The following is a 22,631-nucleotide window of genomic DNA, read 5'->3' on the forward strand; positions in this document are numbered from 1 at the left end:
GCAAGTGGGTTGTGGCTGAATGTAGGAACTCTCTTTTTTTATTTCTGTTGAAGCCCCCCCACCAACACATCCGTGTTTCCCCTCGCACCATCTGCCCAGAAAAAAAGGGCACATGAGAATATACCCCCCCACACACACACACACCACCCCCGCTGTCCCCGACCTCCAAACTCCAGATGCTGAAGGACGGCGGTGCAGAGGCGTAGCTCAGCACAGTAACACGCAAAACCCTGTGTTGTGCTGAACGAATCATCTGCACCAGTGACCTTTGCCCCCCCACCCCCTTCTCGTCTCTTCCTCCTCCTCCTCTCACACTTGCATCCTGGGCGTCTGCAGCTCCTGACTTGACTCCGCAGAATATTGTGCGTTGCGACAGAGCTGCCCGGTCGCTTCCCACTATTTGTTCCAAATGTGTGGAGCCATCTGTCAGTAAAACAGGAAGGCCTAGGTTCCCCTTCTCCCTTGGGCTTGTTTCGCTATTTTCGGGAGCTTCACTTCTCCCTGTGTGGCTGCTTGGACTGGGCAGCAGCCCCACCAAGGGCTTCTTGAAGTGGCGGAGCTTGGGCTGAGGCTGTCGGGCCCATCTGCTGCAGGCTTGAGGGCCATCCATTATTAATGGGGCCACGAGCACTGGTGACTCCTCAGATATTCAGCCCTGGCCGGAGGATTGCTTCTGGACTCGACTGCCTCGTCTTGCTAAAAAAAAAAAAGAAAAAAAAAACTTCGGCCTGCTTTTCTGTCTCTTTTTTCTTTTCTTAATCTCTTTTTCTCTCCGCCTTCCTGTTGCATTTGCTCTTCTGACTTCTCGCCCTCTATTGCTATCTACATCTCTACACCTCTATATCTATCTCGCCGCTTTAGTGGTCCTCTCTTTCTCTCCTTCTTCTTCTTCTTCTACTTCTTCCTCTTCTTCTTCTTCTTCTTGTCTTCCCCCTCTTTCCTCCCATCATTTTGTTTCTGATTGTGGCTTGCATGCGTCTGTGCTCAGGCCGCGGGCTCAGTGATGCATGCTCAGTAAATTAGAGAGAACACGAGCGCCGATCAGCTGGGCACGGCAAACACCCGCATCCTTGGTGACCTGGGGGCCAGTTAATTTTCTGCTTAATTTTGCGCCAGTCAGTTTGCATTTTTGGATGATTACGTGGCAGGAAATTAACAATAAATAACAAATGTGGTCTGAAAGCCCATTCCCGGCAACCCTGCGCTACCGACCAAGCCACTCTCCAAGTTCAGTCTCTCTGTCAGACTTGTAATGAAAATGTCTGTAATTCTTTGTAATGTAATGTGAGGGACAGTGGTGTGTCTGCCACTGTGACAAGAGTGATCTCACAGAGGTGACAGAGTCACACCGAGAGAGTACACCCTTTACTCCACTCTAGCTTTTTATAATGTTGTTTCCCCAGCGTGCACTTGATTAAACTTACACACTTCTACATCTCCATCTCTCTCCCATTAGAGTACTTGCACCGCATGGAGACAGAGGAGGCCCAGGAAATGGCCCAGATGCCAGGTAAAAGACTACCTACTGCATGATTGAACTGTAGAGTGCATAAAGTAGATACAATAGGGCCCACACACACAGCTCAGGGGTAATTTTGCTTCTCCTGAATGAGACACGTCAAGGGGTTGCACGGTAAATGATGGGTGCTTGCTGGTGTGTGTCTCCCCAGGCAGGGAGAGCCCCCCTGCCAACGAAGCATCTGAGGAGGCAGAGGAGCCCATGGCCGTCCCAGAGGACCTGTCAGCCAGTTCCGCCCACCAGCAGAACAACAGAGGGGACAAAGGTACGAGGCGACGTCTCTCCGAAATGCACTCACAGCCAGGCAGAACATTACTGATGCTTACACAGAATTAAGAGTAAATTAACATAAGTGTGTGACTGCTGTGTTAAGATGAGTGTATCCCATGAAGCAGCTATTAAAGTGAGTCAAAACCACAGCAGTGCCTTTCCCCAATAGTATACTTCCAAAGCGGCCAAATCAGAGTAAAATGGTTAAATCAAAGTAATATCAGTATCAAAAGCATATGTACATATATATTTATGCATAGAATGTTTTATAACTTAATCCTGTACACATCCAGTGGGAGATATTTGCCGTTCCAAATCTCTTGGAAAAATTAATTTAAAGCTGCAAAGAGGCACATTTAGGTCATTGGCAGAAAAGGTAAAAAAAAAAAAAAAAAAAAAAAAAAATCCCTTTGATCCATGGCATGTCATTAATAGGCAGAATCTTAAGGAATAGCTAATGTGGCCTTGATTTGAGTTTGTGAACATCAAGCCAGGGAATAGCAAGCTGAAAACAAGGATGAAGAGTGTGAGGGAATTCACATCTGCCGTGTATATTCATCTCAGGTCTTCTAACACGGGTGGTATGTCAGAAAACCGGAAATGTTTGAGGTGGAATCATTACGGGACATTAGAGGCTAATTGGTTTTACATGACAGCGAGATGAATGGGATATAACATGCAGTTTTCATCGGATAAATTATATAGTAGTATAGTATAAGTATTAAGGTTCTTATTAATGTTGTTAGTGCATGAAATTCAAGCAGAATACTGTTTTCAAAATATCCAAAATGACACAGTTTTCAACAGTCACTCATTTATTTTTTATTCATTTATGATATGATCAACAATCACAAATAGAGGAGATATAGATAGAATGAATCAAATATGTTTAATAAAATGTTTAAAGATATGCAAAAAAAAAAGAAAAGAAAAAGGGCAACCCAGGATCAGGAAAATGTCTATTATATATTTTATTTTCATCACGACAAATTATTTTAACACAGTGGCAAAGAATGACAGCAACCACAACAAGCATGACTGTTCATTTGACCCACCCTGGTCAGTTTTTTTTCCACGTATCCAGATAACGGCAAAGATTAGCAGAACGCAGTCAAAAATAAAATGTGAGAGGAAACTGAAATAGGATGTGTAAGAGTTTCCTAAGAAGAACTTGCCATCAGACAGTTTCAACACTCCTGGAGATAAAGACTTCAGGAACAGGGCCAAGCTCAAGAGATCAGCGCATCACTACACCACATAGGTCACACACCTGCACGTACACAAACACACTCACACACACACACACACACACACACATACATTTTCTCACAAATGCTTTGACTTTTCAACTGTTGAGCTGTCATTGCAGGAATCTCTGAACCAGTGCTGTAAAGAGGATCTAAACAACGGAAACACTGAAAGTTAGGGAGCGTGTGTTAAGCCACATTTTATCTGACGCTGTACATCTTGTGTCAGTCGACTGAGGCGTTTAGTTCAATGGAGGAAAGACGGGAGAGTCAAAAAACAAATGATTTAAATGTTTGACTTTCATCTGTGACACATACAGTAAAAAAAGTAAAGAGGGCACAGCTGTACTGCATGTGAGTTTCTGTTCATTCCCTGTCCAATATGATCACTGCGTACAAGTGTGTGTGTGTGTGTGTGTGTGTCTATATAGGGACAGAGAAAGAAAGAAGGGAAGTGTGAATATCTGGTACATCTCTGCATCGTTGCCTCTATGATAAAAAGCCAGAATGAGTTATAATTATCACAGAGGATCATGTGCTGCTCAGTTCTCTGTTGTAAAAAAAGGGGCGAAAAGCAGGGGGACTGTATGTGGGACATGGGACTTCGAAGTATTGAAAGCTCAAAACCACAAAAACCAGGTTGTTTCCTGTTGCGAATAAGTGTTCACAGCTAGGATCGTCATTATTGCATCTTTTTCACACTGCTGCAATCCACATACAGGCTGACTTCAGGCACAAAGAAGGTCAAACATCACAGTGAATAAAATTTTCCTTGTTCGATGTTTTGTAAATTCACAGAAACCAACCAAACTCATTTTATTGTTTTGTGAGGTTAAGTTGGAGATACACGTGAAGCATAAGGACATATATGGTTAAAGTCACAAGGCGGCAAAATGACCGTCGTAACATCCCAGTGAAAAGATTTCTCTTTCACTTTCAGTGAATCAGACAGCTATGTCAGAGACATGAGACTGAGAAGGAGTCTTAGCTGTCTAGTTCCCGAAAACACAGGCAAGTTTTTTTTTTCTTTTTGAAAGTGTGAGGGGAAAAGCAGGCTGTTTTTGGTGTTCCTGCAAGTCGTGTTGAGTGTGTTGCTGGCGTGGTTTAACACATGTGGTTCCACTACCTTGCACACAGGGTTATTTTCAGGCAGTGAGAGCAGCACAGCTCTGTAACAGGAACCCCCAGCAGGCACCCTGTGTCTCCATGCTGCAGTATTAACCCACTTGCTAACTTGCTTCCTATATCTGCTATCTCCCTCTGTTAATATAGCTTGTTAAAATGCCTCTTTTACAATTTTGCATCACATTATTTTTTGCTGTTTGTTTGTCATTTGTCTCAGAATTTATCAGTGTTTCATCCTCTGCCACATTATCTGTTCCTCCACTAGTAATCCGTTCATAGCATTTAGATGCACATCAGGTTATTACCAGTTTTATTGCAACCTGTTCTGTTTGTCGACTTTGTGACCTGACACTTGCTTCCCAAAACGAGCAAATCAGGATGTGTGGCTGTGACAAACATGATATAAAGTCAAAAAGCCTTCTTCCTATTCCCAATTTAGTCACAACTTCCCCATATCCTTGTGAAGTAGGTGGCTCAGGCCTTGTTTTCATGGTTCCCTTCTGTCTGTTTCAGCTAATACAGCTGACATAACGTGTGAACCTCGCTGCAGGTGTATCATATGTCTCTGAAGTGAGAAACCAACATACATAAAGGGTTTTATACTTCCTAATTACAATGATTCCCTCGCTCTTTCACCTGTACTAAGCAGGGCAATATTCTGATTGAACCTTTTTATTGGTTTCCTGCTGACGTAAAGTCACCAAAAACGATGACTCCATCTGCTAAAATCAGGTTGTAGTTTTCTTTCACTTCCACACACACACGGCATGTAGGACACGTGTTTAACTTGACTGAACTTTACAAAATGTCACAGAAAGTGTAAATGAGTCACTCATTCCCAACCATGGTAACTGTACACTTGGTAGTACCTGTGACGTTTTTTGAGATTATTTGAAAGATTGTGGAGTCTCACAACCTAAAAGAAAGAAACTGAAATATTGAAATTACAAAAAACTATCACATTGAGTCAGCTGGTACACCTGAATACTAGGAGCTGATTGTGTGTGTAAATGAGTTAGCAAGACAGTAGATGGGTTAACGCTATTAGCTAAAAGTTACACACACATTCGATGTAATTAGCTAAAATAACCTAAAACTATGGATAAGCAGTTAGCTTAAAGTAACAAGCAGTCAAAACAGTTAGCTTAAAGTAGCCTAATGGATAAATGGATATAGTTACAAGTAATAGTTGAATTATTTGGCTAAGTAATGGATACTGATGAATAGTTGTAATAGATAGCTTTAATTACTTTGTTTGCTAACAGTTGCTAAAAGATATAGGTGTGAAATTACTAGCAGCCGTTATGATACTTTGTTCTGACAAAACCACTGCTAGGCTACTCATGCATATTAAATCACAACTCCTATGTGAAACTAAAAGCATAATGTCAACAATATCATCAGTTTATTGTTTACACAGGTGATCCACATTGTATCAGAGTGGCTGCTTACACTTAGTTTTAAAATGCGTTTCAGTGATCCGAACACAAGTGAACAGTGGAGACACGTCACCATTCATACCTGTGTCTATCATGTGTCTCAATGTTTCAAGAACTAATATACATGTATGCACCAACTGTTGAGAATGACTTCACAAAATAATTTGGTGTTGCTGTGCTGTCACCAAAGCAACCACCACATCCTGTATTGATGACGTATTTCCTGTAGTCCTAGCTCATCAGGATACATTAGTGCTCATACTACTAAAGATATGTGGTTAAATGGACCTCAGCAAGTAGTTTGAGTGATTGGACTACAATGCATTTTTGTGATTTAGACTTGTATTTAGTGCCTTCCACTTGATTTTACTTACATTTTGGGTGCACATGTAACTTGTCTGGTAACTAATTAATGCACAATTCTCTACCAAAACCCATTATTAGCTTTTGCACTTGAACAGAACTTAAGCAACATGTTGTGTCAGTAAATGGTGAAGCCGTCCTTTTCCCTTTGCGTGTGTGTGTTTGTCTTATCTCATCTGCTCAGCACAAAGACAAGAGAGTCTGTCCAAAAACTCAACAGTCCAACAGATGAGCAGATTATTTGTCACGCGATGATGAATGAAAACATTTTTTAAAAAGTTGTTTGGAGATGGACAACAGGATTATGTGGTGTTGATCACAAAAGTTACCAGAAACATCTCGTTAGTTCTCCAATTTTGCTCCACCTCCTGCTTTCAATGGGAAACATTATGTGCTGTGTGTTTAGGGGACTTATGCTCCCTCGGTGGCTCTCGGTGAAAACGAGACTCCTGCAAAAAAAAAAAAAAAAAAAGTTTCAGTTAGAAGCTGTTATACAATTCCTTTCCCGTGCTTCCCTTTCTGTCACTTCTCCATAATTCTTGGTATTTCAGTTAGACAGGCCCTCTTTCTGAAGCTTCCCCTTTTCCATAGATTCCTATATTTCATGATTTCCACTTCTTCCTCTTCAGTTGTACAAACAGAGGTAGAGGCATGGGGAAATCAGGCTGTCACCGTGACATGCAAACCACAGGCTGGTAGCTGTGGGACTTGCAAGATCTGTAAGTTCTGTAAAGTTCTCTGGTGGGAAAAGAGGGAGATTGTGGTTCAACAAAGATGACACTTCTCTTTTTTGATGGCTTGGGAACACCAGATAATAAATGGAGATTATGGACTCTCATATACTTGGTAATCATGACTCAGGCAGTATTTATATAACTTTAAATACCTGGAATTAGAGTGATAAATACCAAGATGATGAAAATGCCAAAAGCTAGTGTGTCTGTTTGTTCATCATACTCGGTTGCTCTCATAGACACCGCTGTCGTCCCTAGTTTCGCACTGCTTCCTGTGTCTCTGTTTCCTGTTTATCTTGCTGTCATTTGTTTCACCAAAGTGTGATGGTGTGAGATGATCTGTGTGTTTCTTCATCTCATCGGCGCCATCCACAAACAGTAGACTCTCTATCGCCCTGTGTATCCTTCTGAAACGTACTATGAAGCTTTAAAAAAGAGAAAAGCTGTAGTGTTGTCAACGGGTAATAATGTGTAGGCTGTGTGTTGATCTTATCTACTGTTTTTGTGATTTTTCTCTGGTTGGATTGACAAAAAAAGAGGGAGGGGGAGTTTTGGCAGTTTTGATTCTTTCAGCATTCCCGGAATAAAGAGGAAAATATATTATTGTGTACTAGCTGTTGTAGTTTTAGTCATATTGCAGTGCAGTGTCTACCAACAGAGGCAAGAGGGAATGAACAGAACAATACTTCTTCAATTAAAGCCAGCTACTGTATATTATCATATATAGTTTTAAAATTCAGTTTTATGGCTTCAAATCACAATTTGAATTGATCAACATAGTTTTTATAAAATGAGAAAGAAAACACTTAATGTATTTGTAATTAGTAACAAAACTGATGATTGAAAAAAAAGCATCCGAGCAAAAGAAAAGTCTAAATATTAGGACAAAGAAATCAATCAGTTCAATTATTTTAAAAGTAGTAAATAAAAATAATTCACAGAAAAAAATACAAATAATAATTATGACAGAAAATATATAAAATTTGTATGTAAAAGTGAAGAAAAGGCTCACCTATGAGGCAAAACAAATTCAAATTCATTCTTAGAAATGATCACTTAGTTAAAGTGGATATAAAGACCAAAAATCATCAGGAAATCATCATCCTTTTCCTATTAAACCTCTCAGAGCAGGATAAGGCAACTTTAAGGCTACACCACTATGTTACAATAAGCCGCTCTATTTACTCTCATGTCACAGCATCAATATCACACTGATAAACTGCCCATCTCTAGTATATCACATCATGAAAGAACCATGCTCGTATTCTAAACCGTGGCCCCCCTCCCCCTCCTTGCCCTCTTTTCCAGCCTGTAACATTAAAGTTGAGGCTCGCAGTGATGAGGAGAATGGGCTGGCCTGTGACATGAATGGCGTGGAGGAGGAGGAATGCGCGGAAGACTTGCGCGTGATCGATGCCTCGGGCGCCAAGGTGAACGGCTCACAGCCGAGCCCCGAAGCCAAGGCCTTCTCCTCGGCCGGCGGTATCCGGCTGCCCAACGGGAAGCTCAAGTGCGATATCTGTGGGATAATTTGCATTGGCCCCAATGTGTTGATGGTGCACAAGCGAAGCCACACTGGTAAGGCATCTGAAATACTTCTTGCCCTTCCTTTGCACCCATGTACTCTGTTAGTATGAAAGGATGGTTTAGGGGCAGTTAAGTGTCTGCTGTGACTCCTCCTCATACTTAGAGCATTTCCTTAAGCTTTAAATGGAAAAATTAAGATGTCTAAATAGTTGTCCCCTATTATTTTCGGGTGTTAACACAGGCAGGATCACAGTATATATAACTGTAGCTTTGTGTCTTCTTTGCCTACACCTAGAACATCTTAGAAATAAACCTGTGCTTATGTTTGCAGTCCCCCCTTATACTCAGTTGTAGTTCTAATGGCATTCTCGTATTTGGCTGTATGCATGCAGACCTTCCTATCGTGCGTGAAATAGACTTTGTGCGTACCATTAGCATTCATTATTGTTCATCTAAATGACTCTGAATTATCACATGACAAGCAAGTAACTGATCATATTATTGTGCGATAAAACAGCAGAGACAAACTTGGTCCGAGAAAAAAAAAAACACACACACACACTGAGTTGAGAAACAGGATATCTGCTGCAATTAAATGGAATCTTCATGAAGTGACAATTATCTGGCTATTAAAAGTTCTTCAAATTTCAAAATTGATATTCTATTGTAATGAGCCCAAACCAGTGGTGGGGAACATTTTTGAAAAAGGCACGTAACTGTCAAGCTTTAGAAACTAATGAAACTCAAAATGGAAGAAAGGAACACCAGACTAATGTAAATGCAAAAGAACGTACAATAAAAGATATAATGAAGTGCCTCCTATTTAAATAGAAAATATTCTGTGGTGAGTCTTTGCTCCTGAAATGCATTTTTAATGAATATCCTTTTTTATATATTTTTGCTGCTTCACTGATGACTCTTATTTTATGGGGGGCCTTTGAAAAAAAAGCCATATTAAAACGTTCTCACAGAATGCCACAACACTCGGAGAGGCTGGATATTGGTTTATTCCAGAAGCGCTGATCAGGAAGACTGGCTCTCAACACAAAGTGTTTCCTTCGCTTTATTCAAATGAGGCTGAATTTGCATTGTGATGTGCCGCTCTTATTTTAGAGACGAAGAAGAGGAAAAAATGAGATTTTCAGATCAAATTGACCTAGGCAATGGTGCATTACGAAACTGGCAGGCTGAGTCTGAAAGGCTCTTGTTCGATCAGAGCGCCAGAAGTCGGTGGGGCAGGGGGAGCACGGAGAGATGGAGTGTCATTCTGCTGTGAAACCCTCCCAGAAGCGGCTGGATCACCCCGCAGACACTCCATCATCCGGCTTGTTGTGGCGCTCAGGGATGCTTGTAGTGCAGTGACCCCATATTCCCACAGCAGCAGCAGCAGCAGCCCGCTTTATCACCCACATAGCAAAGACAAAGATTTCTGTGCTTTTATTGTTGTCAGTGGAAGGATGAAACATAGGGAGAGACTAGGGAAAGTATTGCCATGAAGAAGTCATAAAACACCAAACTGCCTAATAGAATACAATCAATTGTATTGGGTGCCAGTATTCTTCTTTTTTTTCTCATTTTCTGTGCGTTTTCTGGTGTCTGCCCCTTTACAGTAATGTGCGTCTGTTGTGTTCTTGTCCCCAGGAGAACGTCCTTTCCAGTGCAGCCAGTGCGGTGCCTCTTTCACCCAGAAGGGCAACCTGCTGCGTCACATCAAACTCCATTCAGGGGAGAAACCGTTCAAATGTCACCTGTGTAATTATGCCTGTCGCAGGAGGGACGCCCTCACAGGCCATTTACGCACCCACTCAGGTGAGTACGTAAAGGTCACCCGCACCCAAAACTTCTGCTCTCATGTGAATTCTAGGAGGAGCGTTTGGTGGAAGCCTTTGCAAAACGCATGAAAAATTGTGAGTGCTCCGAGCACTATAAGGGGAAGTTGACAGGGTGTAGATATGGTGTCACTTTTTTTTTTCAAATGCTTTGCAGAAGTATGTGTTAATGAAATTTTTGGGTGTAAACACAGTACAAACACAGTTGCACAGGCTACTCACAATAGTATATGAACGGAACATGGTAAATTATTAATGCACATAATTTTTCAGCTTTACTGCACTGCTAAGCAATAAGTGATTGAAGTCAATTATGATCACTCTGATTATCCACCTCTAGCACTTTAAGTCTGTAGAAGTTGCTTTTCATGACATAATGAACTGGACTGAGTGGAAACTTGATGGGTGCATCGAAGATTTAAAAATAATGCAAAGAACGTGGTGTAAGGTGCTACTTATGTTGTTCTTTTTTCAACAAATCCCATGACAAGACCAAAACCCATAATCAATTAGTCCAATTATTATTATTATTTTTTTTACACTTTTTGAATTCCCTGTCTATGGCTATCAGCCCCAATTACAAACAGGAGTAACTAGTGCAATTGTTAGGGGCTGATTTCTGATGCAGATTAATCATTATATACAACTGATATATTTTGAATAGTTTTTGGGAGAGATGGTGGCGTGGGCTCAGGGCTGTAGCCAGAATTTTAGAAAGTCATGAGTTCAAGTGTTGGTGGTGTGTATTAGGCAGCAGGGGAAGGACCCAAATGCAAACTATAGAGGTAGGCAGGGGCAGTTCAGCGATTTTATCATCAAAAGTGAAGATATAAAAAGCTCATAGGCATGGGTGGTAGCAAGTATTAAACCCACAGAGTTGCAGGGATGAGGTATAGACAGGCAAGCAAGCAGTGTAGATAATAATACAAGTTCAGGTAAGAGAAAACAGAAGCTCAAAAGCACTGACAAAATACAACATAACTGCAATGATATGACAATGGAACAAAGGATCTGCTGTATGAAGTAACTGGCTGATAAAGGGATGGCTCGTAGGTGAGGAGTGGGTGGAGTAGGCCAGGTAACCGCAGGACCGATGAGAAATGGGAACAGTTGTCTAGACGGGGAAAGGAGGGAAAGTCCGAGGGCATCTGGTGGACAGCTTGAGGATGGCAGGTCAGGGAAGTTAGAGGAAAGTACCAGAATAGTACTGGAAGAAGTGAGAGGAGTGAGAGTGGCAGTGTGGTTGTATGGGAGGACAGGGGGCAGACTGGGACACCAAGTCTCCCTAACATTCCCGACCCATGCTCCAAAAAATCTGAGCATTCACCATAAAAATTTGACTTTTAATCATTTGAATTTTTCATATATAATTTACTCAACTGTGTATTTACATTCTCACAGCCGGGAATAAAGTTCTGGAGGAAAAAATACTCAGTCCATTTATTTTATACAAGTAGTCAAAGTGTACAAGTAGTCAAATTGAATTAAGAGGAACCATTTGATAAAATACCCTCTCTCCCCAGATTGCTAAAACCCCAAAAAGTCCCAGAAAAATTTGAAACCCAACAAAGAAGAGTTCTCTGTAACCTCACTGGTAGCACAGTCACTCTCAAACATCCCAAGAAATATAAAAATATCTCCAAAAGTTTTTGTACAGGATGTACCAAAAATATCCTGTCAGTCAACAAGTCCTTTCCTTGTGTCCAGTTTATATAGGTAGCACTTTTTTTCCCTGTAATTATTCCAGTTATTTATTTATTTTCTTTTATTTACTGCAGTCAAACTACATATAATATAATATAACCATCTCTTCTTTTGTTTTGCTGTGTGATGTCATTTTGAAAAAAGGCAGCAGCTAAAGCAACCGTTTTTAAACTAAAACTGCCATCTGTTAATACTTCAATATTGACTCTTTTATTCTACATTGTACTGCTCTGTTAACTGATGTGGTATTTTTTTTTTTTTTTGTAGTTGGAAAACCCCACAAGTGTGCTTACTGTGGGCGGAGTTACAAGCAGCGCAGTTCTCTCGAGGAGCACAAGGAGCGATGTCACAACTACCTCCAGTGCATGGGCCTGCAGAACAGCATCTACACAGGTGGGTGCCTCAAGGGACGCTCACACTCACTTCCACCCAAATCTGATGACCTAGTTCACCCTTCCGAGCTCAGGACTCGCAATGTACGCAAACAGAAACAGCAGCGCACCACTCAGACAATGCTGCGGTTATTAAAATGCTCCAACAGGTCAGGTTAAATGAATCTCATTAATATTTGAGTACAGTTTTCCAATTGGAGTCTGTCAGTTGAGATTAAGTGAACACACGCTGTAAGATATTTGAGTTGAAGCTGAGACATATATCTATACTTTATCTGTGCGCATGATTAAATACTATATTTACAGACCAAGTGCTTCACATGTGTCAGAATAGTCCGCCCTGTGCTCTGTGAGAAAAACTCTACTATCAGGCATGTGTCAAAAGCCCTCTTTACACCAGCTCATCATTTTAAACAAACTCCACATACTTTGACTCTGAAATCTACTTCTCTGTCTTGCTTTCCAGTAGTAAAGGAAGAAAGCAACCAGAATGAACAGAGGGAAGACTTAAGCCAGACGGGATCTGACAGAGCCTTGGTGCTAGACAGACTAGCTAATAATGTAGCTAAACGTAAGAGCACTATGCCACAGAAGTTTGTGGGTAAGGGCTGAAATCTGCTTCCTTTGTGTGAATACAATGTTGCTGCTTTTGCTGAGAGATGAGTGTAACTGCTGCACATTTTTTAAAAGACTGTGATGGTGAAGCTGCAATGTGTTATGTGTCCAGTTACTGTCGCATATTTCATTTGCCACCCTGGTTCTGTAGGATGCATGCAGTGTAATAGAAAAAAAGGCCTTTCATTTGTTTAAGGCATGCCAAACCATATACTTTTTGTTCTATTGCATTATATATTTTTTCGTCATTGTTTTAAAGGATTTTTTTTGTTTTATCATGCATATTAATTGTGCATTGAAATAATCTGGATAATCTTCATACCAAAAAAAAAACCCAAACAAAAAAGAAACAATGCAGAGGCTGAGGATGATTTAAATATGAAATAGAATATGATATATGAAACTAGGAACAACAAAACATGACTCATTTAAAAGCTCTGCTACAGATGAGCAGGCTCAGTATCAACATGTGGACGTCACAGGTTGTAGGTGAAAGTTTAAGCTCTGTTCTGTCTCTCTGGACCCTCAGGTGACAAACGTCTGTCAGACCTCTCCTACGATGGAGGAGCAGGTGAGCTGATACAGCCCCACGTCATCGATCAGGCCATCAACAGCGCCATCAGCTACCTGGGGGCCGAGTCGCTCCGGCCTTTGGTCCAGACCTCCCCGGCCTCGTCTTCTGACGTGGGCCTCGGCTCCATGTACCCGATGCACAAGCAAGGGGCCGAGGGCCACGCAGGGACGGGCCTGTCGGCCAAAGACAGTGCGGCTGAGAACCTGCTGCTGCTCTCCAAGTCCAAGTCTGCCTCCAGCGAGAAGGACGGCTCGCCCAGCCACAGCGGCCAGGACTCCACAGACACCGAGAGCAACAACGAGGACCGGCCCGGCGGGGCGGCGACCGGCCTCATCTACCTGACCAACCACATCAACGCGGGGGTGAGGAATGGCGTGCTGCCCCTGGTGAAAGAGGAGCAGCAGAGGCAGTACGACGCCATCCGGGCCAGCATGGAGATGGCCTCCGAGGGCTTCAAAGTGGTGACAGCAGACGGGGAGCAGGTGAGGGCGTACCGGTGCGAACACTGCCGCGTCCTCTTCCTGGACCACGTCATGTACACCATTCACATGGGCTGCCACGGCTTCAGAGACCCCTTCGTGTGCAACATCTGCGGCCACCGGGGTCAAGATCGATACGAGTTCTCCTCTCACATGACACGAGGGGAGCACCACTACTGAGCCAGGGCCACCAGAGGACACACGTACACACACACACACACACACACACGTACACACACACACACACACACACACGTACACACACACACACACACACACACACACACACATACACACACACACACACATGAAATGAATGCAGATTTACTTAATGTAAAGTGCGCTGTTAATGTCTGAAGGTTTTTTCAAACAGTATGCATGTTTGTTGAATACAGATAAATGTATACAACTAATGGTAAATACATGTATATTTTTTTCATTCTTCAGAGGAAGACTCAACTTGTGTCATTCTGATAAAGACAGAAAATAATGTTCAGTGAAGATAAGACGTCGGAGTGACTGTGCCTATGTAGCACAATCTATATAGATTTCTTTAAATTGCCTCTTGTATGAACATGTTTCTTCTTCCTGAAAAACCAGTATAGTTTTTTTTTTTAATAAAAAAAAAAACTCCATCTTGGGATAGATACATTAATACATAGATTAAGAAACGTGTGTGCCCAAATGTAAATAAAATATGTTTTTCTTCAGTTTTTTGCTGTGCAGGCAAACCCATTTTAATATGAGTATTAAATACAATCAATGAAAAAACCCATTACAATCAGTGTGGAGAAATCCACCACTTCAAGTTCAACCTGTAATGTTGTAGTTGTGCCATCTTGCATATTATTTATATCACATATACTTGCCTATCTGTTTTTGTATTTATTACATGTGTTTGGTGTTTGTCGGTAGACTAGTTGAATAAAAGCTGCCTCTCTTTCTGTTCGACTGTACTTAATGTGTTTGAGGTGAAAACATGACTGCTGCTGGAAGCTATTTTTGGTTTTATTCAGAATATTATCCTGGTCATTTAATTTGTACCTGTTAATGTTTCACCTAATAAGAGCCATCTGAGGTTCGAACCAAGCTTTATGCTTGCAAAATATCAATAAAGGATATTTTATATATGCACCAAGAGTGTTGAAGTGTTTTGTTTGTCAGCGTGAAGTGAAAGCAGTAGAAATGTATACCAGAGGAAAGTGTTTAATAAACAGCAGACAATGGGAAGATCTTTATAATTATATCCACATGCTGATATTTCACAGCAAATGCAAACATTTTTAATCGCATAGTTTTTTCTTGACTTTGCTTTATTAACCACTTGTCAAATAATATGGAAATGTCCTTATTAAAAATGATACTTGACTGTTGGTTTACTTTAAATTGGGTCCACGGCTCAACACAGGAAAATGATTCCAGGAGTTAATGGAAAGTTAAATCTCAGTTTTAGTCTATCATTTCACTTTCTTAAGAAATATGGAAATGTTTATTTCATTCTCTCGAAGCTTCTGAAATAATTAAGTTTAGATGTCATTCAAGACGCTTCTCACGCCTACCTGTCAAGGAAAAACTGAGCAGGAGTGAATGACTGGCATTTATACGCAAAATGCAAAACAAATAAACAAAACACACTAAAAGGAAAAATGAGAGTGAAAGGTTAAACGTATAAATACTTAGGTTTACTATATGCTATGAAATCACATTGTGTGGCTACAAAATACTATCTAGATTTTCTTTTGTTTTTCTAGCCATCAACCATCATTTGCATGAATTCCAATTATAAAGATTTATTTGAATCATCTTTAAAATCAGCCATGGATGCCAAACACTCCACAGTGGCATTAGCCTGCACTGAGACCCTCGTGTTAGAATTGTGACATCAAGGGAGAACCGGCAGCATAAGTAGCGCATAAACAAAAGGGTGTGTTTGACCGTGAAGATCCTGCACACGCACACGCACACACACACACACACACACATACACACACACACATACACACCAGCAGGTCGACATGTGTTTTGTCCAGGACCTGAAGAGTGCACGGCCGGTCCTCTGAGGAGCAAGAGTAGCATAGAGCAGGGACAGAGGGGATCAGGCATTGGAGCAGAAGGCAGGGGCCGAGGCTCTGAGGGCCAGGCCTGTCTGGAGAGGCCCGGTTGGGGCCGGCGGAGGAGCTCAGTGGCGTTGTGCAGCGACAGCCTCGTCCAGATGGCTGCTGTGTGATTTAGTAGAAACGGGAAGCAGCTGTGGCCAGCGCTGCACCCCAACCCCCCACCCCCCACGGTTGACTGGGACCCAGCAGGGGAGGGAGGGCATTTGCATGAGAGGGATAATCTGGCCAACCAACTTGGGCCCTGCCAGAATCCCAAATCTCACTTCCCCTTTCAACCAGCAGACTGAAACACTCCTTTAAGAATCAGACTTAACCAAATCCAGTTGTGCTCATCACAGGATCCAACAGGTTCAAGATGTTACTACTCAACCTTTTTACCACTAAACAAGACTGTGTCCCATTGATCACATTCAAATATTAAATGCAAAATCTGTGTATTCAGTCACTGTTTCAACCAGTGTTACATAACGTGTGGGACTGACTCTCCTGACAGGATCACAGACATGAGTATGAGTAATATGTCACTTGATGGATTCACAGAACCGCATGTCCCAAAAACCGCTTATTGTCTCAAAAAGAAATTCCTGAGAAATAAGACAATAGTTGTATTATCTTCATGAACTGATGATACATTCTGCTTTCCTACACTCACAGGGAAGTTGGAGAAGGAACCTGAACACCACAAATTAAAGAAGATGCTCAAACACGGAGACTAAATAATAGCCAGAATATCTAAATATGAACTCAAATCAGAATGATGAACTTTCAAAATGTCTTCATATTAAATTGATGTAAAAAGCAGGAAAAATTATGAATTATGAATTATTTTGCAAATATAACGCAGTTACGTTATAAAGCAGAAATGTCCAACTCTGATTTTCTCAAATACAGTCTGTGTTTACAAAAAAAAAAAAAAAATTCAGATTCTTAAATTTAGCAGCAAAAAAAACAAACATTCAGGCTTAAAGGATCTGTTAATTCCTTGATTGGCCAATTGAAAGGAAACAAATAGGCAACCATGTGTATAACAGCTGAATTGTCTGAAAATTCCCTAATTTCAACATAAACATAAATTTTCTTTTTTTCTTTTTAAGTAAATGTATTGTTCTATATGTGTGTGTGTGTGTGTGTGTGTTCGTAAATCTACAACCTCTGATGTGACCACTGCTGCACAGCCACAGTCAAATTAAGATACAAGCATGCACCATATGGCACAGTTCTCAGTCCGTACTCTGTGGATCCAGGCAGCACCAGAGGAATTCTGTGCATCTGTCCCAGTCCAGCTGTGAGGAGTCCCCGCGTTCGGAGACACCCATGGGGGGGGGAGGAAGGGGGGTTGACGGATCGGGGCGGGGTTGTTGTGCGACTCCTTTCACTGCTGGCTAATTCAACAAAGTTTCAATACAGTGGCCAACCACACCAGTCTGAAATATTTATCAGGGACTTGACAAAAAAGATGAAAAATAAATGAAAGTCTTTTTTCATGGTCTTCCAGATTTTCAAAGATTGTTTCATTAAAATTACATGACAATTTCATTTCATGTGTGCACAATCTATAATCGTCCCCTTCAATGGCACAGCCTGCGTTTGACCAGTGAGACTCTTTGCTTGTGGGGGGGGGGGGGGGGGGGGGGGCATTAGCGAGTGGCCGTCTTAGCTTTATTAACACAGACAGACAGAGAAGCGTCTCCATCAGCAGTTCACCTTAGCACGCTGAGCACATGCTTATTGTCTAATAAAAGATGCAGTAACAAATTTTCCTGTTTCCACTTCACTGCTGTCTTAATCACTAACGGGAAGGAAGGCAGGGGGGCAAGAGGGCAACACAAGACTCACAAGACTCTGGATACATTGCTGTTGCCCAACTTCCGTGACATGATTAGCACATCCAGCTTCAGGAACAATTCAGGACGAGACTGAAGGCAAAATGCTGCTGAAACGACACAGAGATGAGCTATGTGTTAATAAAGTGATCACACTGCTCTCAATGGATTCAACTGGAAGGAAATAGGAGGGAACCTGCTGGAATACACTAGATATGACTTTACTATTACTTACAGAAAGAGAAGAGTTTAGACATAAGTTACTTAACAAATGTATTTTATTAGAAAAACAATACAATACAAAGAAACAGTCTCAAAATTATTATCTCTGAGAATGAATGTTCATATTTACAGTATTACAAAAGAGGTCTGGAACACAATTAAAAAGAATAAGTTCATACAGTAACATTTACACAGCATGGTGCTTGATGCTCACACTAAATCCCAAAGCAACCGTGAGACAGTCTGGCCATTACACGCAAACACACAACTGAAAAAAACCCCAACACTATTTATGCATAATTGAAACTATTTGCAGAACTATTTCTCCATAACATTGCCAAACGGAACATTTCTTTCATTCTCACACCACAAAGATTACATGCAAATGGCTGCAATTCAGAGATTATATTAACACATTGCTCTCTTATTCATTTCTGAAGGACATCAGGATGGTTGTAAATCCCTGGATCAAGGAAATTATGTTAGTGTGTCAGTTTATGTACTGCTATATTGTCTCTATGTGTGTGTGTGTGTGTGTTTTCATTACTGATTAAAGTGTCCATTGTTATTTCCCCCTGAGACCAGTGTGTCATCCTCACATGTCTCGTTTTGTCTCACCAGCAAAACAAAACCCAGATATTCATTTTATCATCATATCAGCAAATTTAAAAACTGGAAACAAATCTTTGGGATTTACACTTGAAAAATGACTCCAATTACTTTCCTGTCAGTTGACTACTTATTTCAGTTTTCAAAAAGGAATATATTAACAGATCTATGAGTTTAATAAACAATCGGTTCAACAGAGAGAGAAAGTGAGCTGACATCATCGCCCGCATCCAAAAGTCTTGTTCCAGTCTTCGTACAGCTCCAGGTCTTTAGAGGAGACGCTGGGTCGTACAGTCTTCAGGGCCTCCTGGAAGTCGCTGTAGAGGATTGGGCGCACCTGATCTGCTGTGATAGTGGCGATGTCACTGAGCTGGATGCTGCGGATGGGCCCCAGCGCCGCCTCTCGACACAGCTGAGTCATGTCGGCTCCGGAGAAGCCCTCGCTGGCCGCCGTCACTCTCTCCAGCTCCTCCTCCCTCAGCTGGTTCTTCTCCCGAGCCATGAGGTTAGTGACTATTTGGCGTCGGGCGGCTCCTTCGGGCAGGGGGATGTATAACCTCTTTGCCAGGCGTCGACGGGCTGCCTCGTCTATCTCCTGAGGCCGGTTAGTGGCGCCCACCACCAGGATGCGGTCCTCTGCCGCCGTGGCTGCCCCGTCCAGCTGAACCAAAAACTCAGTCTTGATCCTGCGCGATGAGTCGTGCTCCCCGTCCGTCCTCTGGGACAACAGCGAGTCGATTTCGTCGATGAAAATGACAGCGGGCTGGTGGCAGCGGGCGATGGCGAACAGGGCTCTCACCATTTTCTCTCCCTCGCCCACCCACTTGGATGTGAGTGACGAAGCGCTGATGCTGAAGAAGGTGGCACCTGACTGGCAAGCTATGCATTTTCCTATCAGGGTTTTCCCGGTTCCTGGGGGTCCAAACAGCAGGATGCCTTTGGGTGGACCGCGGAGGCCGGTAAAGATGTCGGGTCGCAGCATGGGCCAAACCACGATCTCCTTAATGGTAGTCTTAGCAAACTCCAGGCCTGCTATGTCATCCCAGATCACAGGAGGCCCGTGGTCCATGATCTCACTCATGATCAGCTCCACGATCTTCGGCTCGAAGTTTTTCAACCGCTCGTCTAGAATCTGAGGCTCCTGATTAGAATCGCGTTGCGCCCAGCCCTCTTCTTCCTCCTGTCTTGGTAGAGGTGACACAAATTTAGAAAACGTACCTCTAGGCCTGTTGGCGCCCAGGGATTTCTTCACACATGCTGCCATCCCGGGCGTCTGACCTCTCTGGGGCTGATGGGAATGTTTTTTCTGTTGATCAATAACAAACTGCTGGTGAGCTGTTTTGAATTGACCTGCAGCTCTCGACTCAGGGCCTGCTTGACCTCCATGTGTTCCTCTGCCACCATCAACTCCATCTGAGCTGTAAAAATTCTTCCGCTTTGCCGGGTTGGAGTTCGGGTAGAAGGAGGACTGGTAGTTTTGTGTGCCGCCTGCAGGGCCGGGGTTGCACTGTGGAGGAACTGAGGGGGAATGACTGAACACAGGCTGAGGTCTGGCTGGAGGTCGGGAGAATGAGTTGTGATTACCTGAGATCCCCCCAGAGCTTTTTGACCTCTCTGCAAAAATATTAACAGCAGGATTACTGGCGGTGTGGTTAACCTCTGTTTTAGGCTGTGGTGGTCCTGCAGGTTTGAAGAATGCACCCCCTGACCTGACTCCAGTAAGGGAAGCAGACAGGGAGCTGACACTGCTCTCTGGTCCAACAGATATGTTAACATCTGCTGGTGCCACAAGGGAACCTCCTCCCCCTGTCCCTGCCTGAATCATCTTCTGCACGCAGGGCAGCTCCAGCACACTCTCTGCGGTGAGGGACGACTCCCATTTTTCGCTGTGGTTCCTCTGATTGCGGGCCAGGTGCAGTGCACTATCTGCATAGTTGTTAAGCCCTGTGCGGGGGTCATCTGAGTCCAGCACTGCGGCGTAGCGCTCTGAGTAGGTCCTGAGCAGGCTGGCCATGCCGGCCTGAGAGAGCTGGGAGCTTGCCCATGCATACTGAATGGAGAGGATGTGGGCCCGGTAGGAATCTGCCGTCTGTTCAGGTGTACAGTTGCCAGATGAAATGTCAAAGGACCTTCTCTGCCACTCGTCCAGGTGTGCACCACTCATGCCTGGCCTGCTCCAGCCTGATGAAGGAGAGGGGAGCAAAGTGATTAAAAATAGATGACCTCAGTAACAGCCAAGGCACACATTACCTGTGACCCACACACACAAAAGTTATGACTCACACATTACATTGGATGCGAGTATATGATAAAGGGAACTTCTACAGCTCGTGTTCAGATGAAAACTAGACAAAGCCCACATTACTCCAATTTTAATATCTTTACATTAGTCACCTGTCTTTCACAGAATTCATTTTAACATTCTTTTATTTGTTTTTATGTCACTGAATGTCTTTGGCCCATCTTATCTATGGGACATGGTTGAGACACATGTGCCTGCTGGGTCCCTGAGATCTTTTGGCAGCCTTTTTTAATCACGCCCCAAAATTTTGAAACAGTCCGGTTTAAAGGGCTCCACCATCTTTTTCTCCTTAAGTGTTTTTTCACCAGACAGCTGTTTTATCTTGTCTTACAGTCATTTTTTATTGAATTTTATTTTTTTTATAGTTTTATCATAAATGCTATGATAAGCTTAAATAAGCACTTTGTGTCACATTTTATGCATAATTTGTGCAATAAACAACGTTTGTAATTGTTATTGTTAATGAATACACCAGTGCATTAATATTTCATTCCCACACAGTTGACTGGGAAGGACAGATTAAAGAAGTATGGTCAAAACTGAAAGAGCAGTGGCTGAGATATCCTGACCTTTAGTCTGTTGTTTAGGTTACACTTGGAAAATACCACAATTCCCATCATGCACAATCAATGACATCTCATCATTAGACCTGCCTTTAATATTCCGTATAATTCAGTACGTAAACTTAGTGGGATGCCTCTTTAACTATCAAGCAGGAAAATATCTCATTGGAGGGTTGTGTAACTTAGCTACACTGGAAGGAAGTTAATATATAAAACTAGTGCGGTTTCCTTTAGGTTCAGGTTTGTATTCAATCCATAACATGCACGCACGCACGCACGCACGCACAGGCACGTAGACAACCACACATCAATACTGCGCATGTCACTTACTATAAATGATATTATATTATGATATTCTGACAAAACTATGAACACGACGGGCACAAACTTACGACGCTAACTTGTTGAAAGCTGCTGTAAACTCCCCGGACGACTCATTTGTTCCCGCCACCTGGTTCCTTCCTCCAGAGTACCACTTCCTGTCTCGTTCCACATCGCTCTCTGTACACATTTGTTCCTTTTAACGTCGCTTCCACCGGGTGTAGAAAACAAGCGGGCACCAGTCTTTTTATAATACCACTTTATCGTTATTGGATTGCCAAATCATCGAGTCGAGATGAAAATTCAGTAACTATAAAGAGCTTTGTAGAAAGCAAATAACTGAATTAAAAATATTGGAACTTGACAGACTTGTCACAACTTGGGGGTGCTCCATTTATACTCCAGCTTAGCCAGGAGAACCGGCACCATATGTTATTACACGGCTTAATCAACTTCTAAATACAGCTTCTTGATCAAAAATAACTAATTGGTCAACGCTACACAGTTCCATCAATCTCATGAAACCCCTTATTGAGTTTTAAACTATTTTTGTCTGGACTATGATTTCAACACTGCTGGTACACAAGTCGTTAACTAATGAGGTCGACGACGCCATCTTGTGGACATAATGCGCGAAACACAATTAATGGTCAAATGGTCGCTTTACCCCTTTGCATTCTGGGAAATGCAGTTCGTGTGTACTTTAAAAATTCAACTGGACACTGAATTACAATGAACATGCTTTTTCAAACATATTTTAACATATTTATAAACAATTTTTCAAACTCGTCTTTCTTTATTTTTAAGACATAAAAGAAACACAAATGACGAACTACGCGGCATATCAGGGGACACAA

General features: G+C 42.3%; 2 protein-coding genes across 7 annotated transcripts in view; one reads left to right on the forward strand and one right to left on the reverse strand.

Annotated features, from left to right (window-relative positions):
- The window catches only part of ikzf1 (IKAROS family zinc finger 1 (Ikaros)), a 17,840-nt gene extending 3,809 nt beyond the window's left edge, over positions 1 to 14,031 (forward strand). Inside the window, exons 2-8 of one of the 6 annotated variants that reach the window (XM_053333065.1) lie at positions 1,457 to 1,510; positions 1,671 to 1,784; positions 8,006 to 8,275; positions 9,866 to 10,033; positions 12,025 to 12,150; positions 12,616 to 12,750; positions 13,294 to 14,031. In XM_053333065.1, the coding sequence (XP_053189040.1) occupies positions 1,457 to 1,510; positions 1,671 to 1,784; positions 8,006 to 8,275; positions 9,866 to 10,033; positions 12,025 to 12,150; positions 12,616 to 12,750; positions 13,294 to 13,997 (1,571 nt within the window). In that variant the 3' untranslated portion in view covers positions 13,998 to 14,031. The remainder of the gene's footprint in view (positions 1 to 1,456; positions 1,511 to 1,670; positions 1,785 to 8,005; positions 8,276 to 9,865; positions 10,034 to 12,024; positions 12,151 to 12,615; positions 12,751 to 13,293) is intronic. The other 5 variants (XM_053333066.1, XM_053333067.1, XM_053333068.1 and 2 more) reach the window with 5 other exon arrangements.
- Positions 14,032 to 18,566: 4,535 nt separating this feature from the next.
- On the reverse strand, positions 18,567 to 21,951 carry fignl1 (fidgetin-like 1). Its single transcript, XM_053332972.1, has 2 exons — positions 21,846 to 21,951; positions 18,567 to 20,769 (listed from the first exon to the last, which is right to left on the reverse strand). The coding sequence occupies exon 2, from the start codon at positions 20,750 to 20,752 to the stop codon at positions 18,806 to 18,808; it is 1,947 nt and encodes a 648-aa protein (XP_053188947.1). The 5' UTR covers positions 20,753 to 20,769; positions 21,846 to 21,951; the 3' UTR covers positions 18,567 to 18,805.
- Positions 21,952 to 22,631: the final 680 nt, after the last annotated feature.

The sequence above is a fragment of the Scomber japonicus genome, chromosome 14 (genome assembly GCF_027409825.1).
Source record: "Scomber japonicus isolate fScoJap1 chromosome 14, fScoJap1.pri, whole genome shotgun sequence".
Taxonomy (NCBI): domain Eukaryota; kingdom Metazoa; phylum Chordata; class Actinopteri; order Scombriformes; family Scombridae; genus Scomber; species Scomber japonicus.